The following is an 8,091-nucleotide window of genomic DNA, read 5'->3' as shown; positions in this document are numbered from 1 at the left end:
CAAGCATGGGACTTGCATGATCGGCTCGCACGAGAGTTCCTCGCCACTGTGCAAGTCGATTCGCCGGGTGGTTCTGATATGATGGCCGAGCAGTGTTCGATCAGCTTCTTCCTCCTCAGGAAACACTATGTCATCTACATGTTTGATCTATGTGACATCTTTGGTTTCCCCAGAAACACATTATGCACGATGGAGAGGCTCGACAGTAGGACAAAAATTTGGAAGCTTATTGCTGCTGGGCAATATGCTTCTCGAAGCGCAAGACAGTCTCGCATCCGCAACCCCGTCCTCCGAATCACGGCGAAGTTCCTGAGTAACACAATTTATGCTAGGGCTGAGACTAGCACATTGCAGCTACCTGAGTTGTGGATGTTTTTCCATGGTCTTTGCAGGTTCCTTCACGCTCCGGATTCCCCTTTGTACCAGCAGACTCATGATGTCAACTTTGGTNATTCGTGTTCACACCCCATAAAACCTAATTTCTTTTCTTCTTCCTTCCTTCCTCGCCGTCCATAAGCTCGATTTCCCTCTCCTCTCAAATCCTCTCTTGATTGATTCGAATTTTGGGTTTCTTCAACTTGATTTTTCATCCTTTACCCAACCCAATTTTTGTATCAATCATTCAAACAAGGTAAGTGCTTCCTCTCCAAATTTATATTCGATTTCGGCGATTCCAAGACAATGCCTAAACGAAGCCGTAGCGGTAAGGAGACTGCCACTCCTTCCGAAGAACCGCCAACGAGAGTTTGGAGTGATGAGGATACTAAGGGTTGTAAGCTACTTGGACAATGCAAGATGGAGCCGACTCGTTTTGTCGATCGGGAGCTCTTTGAGAAGATGGGTATGCTGTCGGATTTTGATGAGTTGGTGAAAAATTTGGGATTTGGTACTTTCGCTGAGCAAGCATGGGACTTGCATGATCGGCTCGCACGAGAGTTCCTCGCCACTGTGCAAGTCGATTCGCCGGGTGGTTCTGATATGATGGCCGAGCAGTGTTCGATCAGCTTCTTCCTACTCAGGAAACACTATGTCATCTACATGTTTGATCTATGTGACATCTTCGGTTTCCCCAGAAACACATTATGCACGATGGAGAGGCTCGACAGTAGGACAAAAATTTGGAAGCTTGTTGCTGCTGGGCAATATGCTTCTCGAAGCGCAAGACAGTCTCGCATCCGCAACCCCGTCCTCCGAATCACGGCGAAGTTCCTGAGTAACACAATTTATGCTAGGGCTGAGACTAGCACATTGCAGCTACCTGAGTTGTGGATGTTTTTCCATGGTCTTTGCAGGTTCCTTCACGCTCCGGATTCCCCTTTGTACCAGCAGACTCATGATGTCAACTTTGGTTTCCTGCTATCTAAGGAGTTTGAGCAGGTTCGGAGGAGCATGGCTCATGCTAAGAACAAGAGAGTTCTCATCGGCAGTTTGGTGACCCCTATCATTGAGTATTGCGGTGTTGTTTTACCACCGCACGCTAAGGTGTCACAGCGGAAGTTGCTTGACCTCAAGTACATGTTTACTAGTGAGATTTTGGTGAGACATAACTTCTGCTATCGCTTCCAGACCAAGACCGGTCAGCTTCGTTATATGCTGATCCCTATGCCTTTCGTCACTTCCCTCCGCAAGGTTCAGAATATCGATTTTGATCCTCCTGTTGACATCCTTATGGATATTGACGATGTTCTTTTGGGAGAGGAGCGAGAGCCTGCAGCTCTCCGATCCCGTAGTCGCCCACAACCCGCCGGGGCATCTACCTCTTCACCGCCATCTCAGCCCCTTCCACCGTTTCCTCCTTTCGATGTGAACCAGTTTCTTGCTGCACCACCTAAGGAGCCAGCTCGCACCGAGTTTGAGAGATGGGTCTACGACACTCAGCAGAAGAACAATATGTTACTCACTCGATTGGCTACATGGCTCCAGAGTCTCGCACCACCTCCAGCCGCTCACGTCTATACTGACGACGAGGAGGATGCAGCTACTGAGCCTCTTGGGTCTGACCATTCCGCGACGTCCTCACCATCTCAGTAGTTCTGACCAGTAGCTACCTCTTCCTAGGTTACTCTGTTTTCTTTTCTAGGATTTTTTTTTAATTTTATTTTTATCTTTTGATTTTTATTGTCGGAGGTTCCTTTTCCTCAGCTATACTTTCACACCGGGACGGTATGAAGTAAGTCCGGGGGAGGGATGTCTCCTAGTTACTAATGACGTTTTCTTTGGTTGCTTCTTTTGATTTTCCTTTTATTTGAGTCAGTTTGTCGTGTTTTTAAAAAAAAAAATAAATAAATAAAAAAAAATGAAAAAATTGGGAAACTATGATCATTTCCAGGAATCTTTTGCTTTGAACTAACACTCTTATGATTACTTTTGTACCTCTGATTTGGAATGAAGCTTGGAATGAACATGAGCAGTCTCAACACGCCCCAAAAGACACTCGCCAAGGAGAACACTAAGTTGAACCATAAGTTGTCTCTAGCTTTAACAGGACTTAACCGGATTTAATTTCTTACCTTGGGGCTTGGTATACATCGGACAAGACTCCTCCCTTCAAGCCTTACAAGACGTGCATCTCCTCACAAAGTATGCTTCCCCTCTCTCTTCCCTTCAGTACTCAGTAAAAAAAAAGAGAGAAGAAGAAAGAAGAAAAGGATATAGGTAATAAAAGAAGTGAACCGAGGGGTGTGCGTAAACCCGTGCATCTTTCAGAACTCATGGAAACCTGTCCACAAGAAAAGAGCAAAGGATTGATAAAAATAAAATAAAATGATACCCTAGAAAATTAGGGAGAAATCAATCCTTTGGAAGTGAGAAAAGAGAGAGGAAAGGGAGCATGAGAGGAGGTCTTGGGCGATAAAAGGTTGAAGGAGTCAACAGTTCAATGATCGATACTCCCATGGTAAGACCGCACCTTTTTACTAATCTGATGTAGAGAGACAACGATGGGGAGACTGAAGGTTCTCTAAGGCTGTGGAGATCAGAGTAGGGAGTGTTGATTCTAATCATGGGCAGAGTACAGTAAGTAGTTCTCGATTTGATGTTATGAAGAGTGTAGAGAAGAGGTTCCGAAGACTAATGTGAGTTTCCACTTTCAAACCTTTTCTCTGTTCTTAAGTTTCTGTATGTTCTTGCTTGAGGACAAGCAAAGATTCAAGTCCGGGGGAATTGATGTGTCTGCATTTTATAGGGTTTTAACTATAGTTTTTCGGATTGTTTTGAGTCTTTTCTTAGGTCCAAATGTGCTTTTAGAGTATTTTTAGTCTTGTGTGAGTCTTTACAGGTTCTAGGTGACTTTGGAAGGAATCTGAGCGTTTTGGGGATGGAAATATGCATCTAGAGCTTAATTGGTTGACGTCTGATCGAGCTAGAAGGCAGATGAAGTAAGAGCAAAAATTCATTCCGGATCGACTAATCCTTTTGGGATCGACCAGTCCCCGTCCTCGACGCAATCTTTCTTTTTCTGGTTTAAACCGACTTTTTAGGGATTTATTTTACTATTTAACCACGGGGCTCAACCCCTAGAAAGATAACTTTTACTCTACGCCGTTTTTGAGCACTTGTAAGCCTGGGAGAAGATCTCTAATCCTTTCTAACCTTTTGGAGAAGAATTCTGAACCCTATTATCTCTTTTTGCAATTCAAACATGTTTTCTTCATATTTGATTTGTGATTGTTTCTGTTCGATGTCTGAGTAGTCTCTCTGTTGGGTTTCGGGTTTCAAAAGGGGGTTTTATGATTTATTGATTTAGGTTGTTAGATTTGGGATTGATCTCTTGTGTTCTTCATCTATTGTTGTTCTTATTGCTTAAACTAGATTAGCTACCTAGTTTATGATCTTAGGTTTAATTCATCTAGGCATCAAAAGTGTTGTTGAATTACTTGAAAGAACATAGGTGAGCAAGGTGATCCTCAGCCAACGACAGTTGAAGTTGGGGCACCTTGTGAACAAATCAAACTTGAACTTATTGCTTGCTAGGATTGTTTAGATTCAAACGACGGTTTAGGATTCATTCAATTCCTTGCATAGAAAACTAATGCTGCGACAGTAGGTTAGTTTTATATTTGAGATTTGAGTTCAAGAGCGGTTCCTAAAGCTATCCTAATCCATCAACCAATTTCGTGATCATAACCCTTGATTGATTCCCTGCGCCCAATACTTTCTCAAATTTACAAACTCTTATTTATTTTCTGTTTTAATTCTGTTACTTGCAAAACAAACTTCCTCTTTGCTTTAGCTATACTCGGTCTATATAATTTCATAGTGTATCGTTTGGTCTCTGTGGATTCGACCCTGAAGTGCTACGACGACACCACTAGATCGTGGTTGAGTGTGCTTTGGGTTATTGATTTAACTCTAGATCACAAAGAGACAAGGGTGGAGCGTCCATACCATTCACATTTGAATTGGGAATCTTTGACTCACTTTTTGCTGCCACTCGACCCCACCACTCGACCGCACGTGGTCGAGTGCTTGACCAAAATTTGAAATTTGAACTCCTTTCTCCCTCCACTCGATCTTGCAAGAGAAATGGGAACCGAGTGGACTTTGGTTTTCATACAACTCGATCGAGTACTTCTTGTGGGCCGGTCGAGTGGGCTTGCGAGTCCACTTCTACAAGTCCAAATCTCTCCAAAACCATATACACTCTCATTAAATAGCCTGCCCAACACAAACATAAAAGAAAAGAAATCAAAACTACAAGGAAAATTAAGCATATGTACAATGATATCTTAGGGACTTCCTCCCTAGTGAGCTTGTTTAAAGTCACTAAGCTTGACTTAGATGCCTTTTAAGGCTTGGTTTAGATACCAACGAGGTGATGAAATCCTCCATGGCACCTCTTGATCACTTTGGTGCTCCTTCTTGATCACTACCTCATTAACACATGAACCTTGATTCTTTTTAATCTTGAGCCTTGGTCTTGCCTTCTTCAAAAACCTCTTATTGAGTTGCACTTGAAGATCCTTCACTAGATCAGTCAACTCTTGAACTGAACCCTTGAGCTTTTCAACTGTCTTGGCTTGGGCTGAACTTATAATCATAGGGTCCTCTTCATCCTCAAAAGCTTCACAACTAGTTTTTTTCTCTACCACAAAGTGCTCCTCTTCAAAAGTAGGTTGATGTGTTGAATTATTGATGTCAAACTTCATAGTGAAGTCTTTAGTAAGGTGGAGCTTGATGGTCCCCATCTTAACATCAATTACAGCCCTAGCTGTGGCTAAGAATGGTCTCCCCAGGATGAGAGGGTCTTCTGGCTCATGGTCCATGCTCATGATCACAAAATCAGTTGGGATTCTAGCCTTTCCTATCTTGACTGGAAAGTTTTCAATCACTCCAACCACATCCCTCTTGGATCCATCTTTTAGGCTAATATAGAAATTGCTGGCCTTAAAATCTCCATACCCCAACTTCTCAGCAACTGAGTATGGCATCAAACTCACTGAAGCTCCTAGGTCACATAGACACTTGTTGAAGTGCATATAGCTGATGGAACAAGGTAGATTAAATGAACCTGGATCTTCAAGATGTGCTGGGATAATAGCTTTCCCAATCTCTTTCAAATCCTTCATGTCTTGATCTTGAGCTTTTTGCTTGGATAATTCAAGAAGCATGTCCTTGAGGAAAGGATGTTGAGCATATTTTCCCAAGGGAGGTCCTCTCTCTTCATCTTTCTTCTCAATGACAACTTCTTGTTGTATGGCCATCACTTCTTTTTTCTCAATAATTTCCCTTAGTTCCTTCAGCTTTTGTGCCTTGAAACGTCATGGGAATGGTAGAGGTGGTTTGTAGGCAGGAGGAATGTATCTAGCAGGCTTAATAGCTTCAATGTCTTCAACTCGATCGGCCACTCGATCAGGTACTCGATCGTGTGTGTGGTCGAACACCTGGTCGAGTGCTTTGATGGCTTCAGTCTGTTTTGAAGAACCATTACTCTGGGCTTCAATAAGTGACAAATCCTCCCCATCTTGAACTTCACTGTCCTCAGTGACAACTTCTTCGTAGAAGTGAATAGCTTTAGCTGTAAACTCCCTTGTGTTTTGAGTAGCTGGTCCATGAAGTTGGTTTGGCTTAGGAGCTGAAGTAGAAGCAATGTTGCTCTCCATGTACTTGACCTTAGAGGTCAGACTCTCAAGCTTGTTATTCAGGTCATTAGAATAAGAATTCAACTTTTGGGTCAGCTCAGCAAACTGCCTTGCTTCCTCAATCTGCCCATTTTCTTGTCCAAGTAAAAATTGCTGCATCATAGCTCTTAAGTCAGGTTCTTAGGCTTGTGAGGTCTGAAACCTTGGAGGGGGACACAATTGAGCCTGAAACCCTGGTTGCTGTAGCTTGGGTACATAATGGAACATACTGCTTTGAAACATGATTACTGACTCGAACTGACACTCGGTCGAGCACTGGCTCAAGTTGAAGGTCGAGTCGACTGAGATGTGAAGACTGATTGAATCCGGGTCATGGCTAGATCAGGTACTCGATCATGCAGACGGTCGAGTGCTTACTCGAGTTGGTACCTGAGAGTCAAAACAACCAAGCAGATGAAGAATCTTAATCAGTAGCGATCGAAGGAACAATAGAACTTAATCTTAGACTTATGTAGATCCTAAATGTCACAAACAAACACTTCAAACGGCAACAGCGCCAAATTGAAACTTGCACTTTTGTGTGGTGATGAATGATGAATGATGATAGAGATGATGGATGATGAACATGTGGAGTGCAGGAGATCAATTACCCTTATGTAGTTGTAGCATAAAGGATGTCAAACCATAATGAGTGAAAAGTGGGGAAGCCCTAAATATGCTAGCAGACAAAATAGGAAGGCGGCTCGGTTAACTCGACCATGTGCTCGGTCGAGTGCTTGGTCGAGTTGACCTCTCTTCTGCTTCTTCCATCCGGTCGAGTCCTTCTCCGCACACGGTCGAGTGTCTGGTCGAGTGGGCGGTCGAGTGGACTTCCGGATCTTGATTTTTCATCTCTAGCTCCCTTGTTTTCTTCACTTGATAGCTCCAATCCTCTTCAGCATTCCTTCCATACTCCTTAGGATCCAAAATCACCTGTTTATGCACGAAACTATGCAAATGCAATGCAAACCTACTCTAATGCATAAAAAGTCCTAAAGCTATACAATAATGGCCAAACTAGTTAGTAAATCATGCAAAAGATGTAAATATACTATCGGAAAACAAGGTAAAATATATGAACATAAGATGTCTTCAATGATGCTCTTCAGCATTCAGAGCATGTACAATGCAGAGAAAAGGGGAAAGAGGCAGGTTATGATCAGGCCTTCTTCTAAAGTTATCATCAAGTTCATCATTGTTATGCAAAAGCACGGTATGGTGATTTTTGCAGAGCTAGTAGCTATGACTCGGTTACTTGTTTTCATGTATATTGTTTCAAGTGTAATAATGATACTTTGTGTTTCAATTTTTTTAGGTTACATCAGCCAGTTTGAGTATGTTGATGACCACATGTCTGGTGAGATTGTTGTTGAGCTTAATGGAAGGCTGAACAAGTGTGGAGTCATCAGTGCTTCCTTCCGAAAAGGTTACCTTGATTTCTTGTATATGTCTGCATTGTTATATTGACTCCATTATGTGGGCAAGGGTGGTCAGGAGCAAGTATAAAGTGGGAGATATACATGACAAGTCATGGTTGAGAGTTAAAGGGATGTGGTCCTCTACTTGGCGCAGTGTGGGGGTGGGCCTTCGTGAGGTTATTTGTCCTGGTGTGAGCTGGGTTATTGGTGATGGGAAAGAGGTGCAGTTCTGGTCTGACCGTTGGGTTTTAGCGAAGCCATTTGCCTTGGGAGTTTGCCACAATTTACCATTGGGTGTTGAGGATCAGAGGGTGTGTGATCTTTGGATCGAAGGAAGAGGCTGGGATCTTGCACAAATTACTCCCTTTTTAGCGGAGACTATTCTGCTACACCTTTATGCGGTTGTTGTTGACAGAGTTACAGGGGCTAAAGATCGTTTGTCATGGGGTGAAACTTCTGATGGACGCTTTACCGTGAGTTCTACTTATAGTCTGTCAACTCGAGATGTGGTTCAGAGTCAGAATATGAGCTTTTTGTTTGATCGGGTGTGGAAG

At 43.0% G+C, this 8,091-nt stretch overlaps 1 protein-coding gene across 1 annotated transcript; it reads right to left on the bottom strand.

Moving 5' to 3' along the window:
- On the bottom strand, positions 4,648-6,242 carry LOC104715536. Its single transcript, XM_010432931.1, has 3 exons — positions 5,883-6,242; positions 4,989-5,669; positions 4,648-4,656 (listed from the first exon to the last, which is right to left on the bottom strand). Exons 1-3 carry the CDS (start codon positions 6,240-6,242, stop codon positions 4,648-4,650), a joined length of 1,050 nt encoding a protein of 349 aa, XP_010431233.1.

This window comes from Camelina sativa, chromosome 9 (genome assembly GCF_000633955.1).
Source record: "Camelina sativa cultivar DH55 chromosome 9, Cs, whole genome shotgun sequence".
NCBI lineage: Eukaryota > Viridiplantae > Streptophyta > Magnoliopsida > Brassicales > Brassicaceae > Camelina > Camelina sativa.
The sequence above is the reverse complement of the archived record's forward strand: the minus strand, read 5'-3'. Positions and strand labels throughout refer to the sequence as shown.

Excerpts from the sequence above, each read along its gene's own strand:
- LOC104715536 (XM_010432931.1), bottom strand. The coding sequence starts at position 6,242 with ATGATGCAGCAATTTTTACTTGGACAAGAAAATGGGCAGATTGAGGAA. Across the intron at positions 5,670-5,882 it reads CCATCAAAGCACTCGACCAG|AAAGATGAAGAGAGAGGACC; the intron begins GTGTTCGACCAC and ends GTCATTGAGAAG.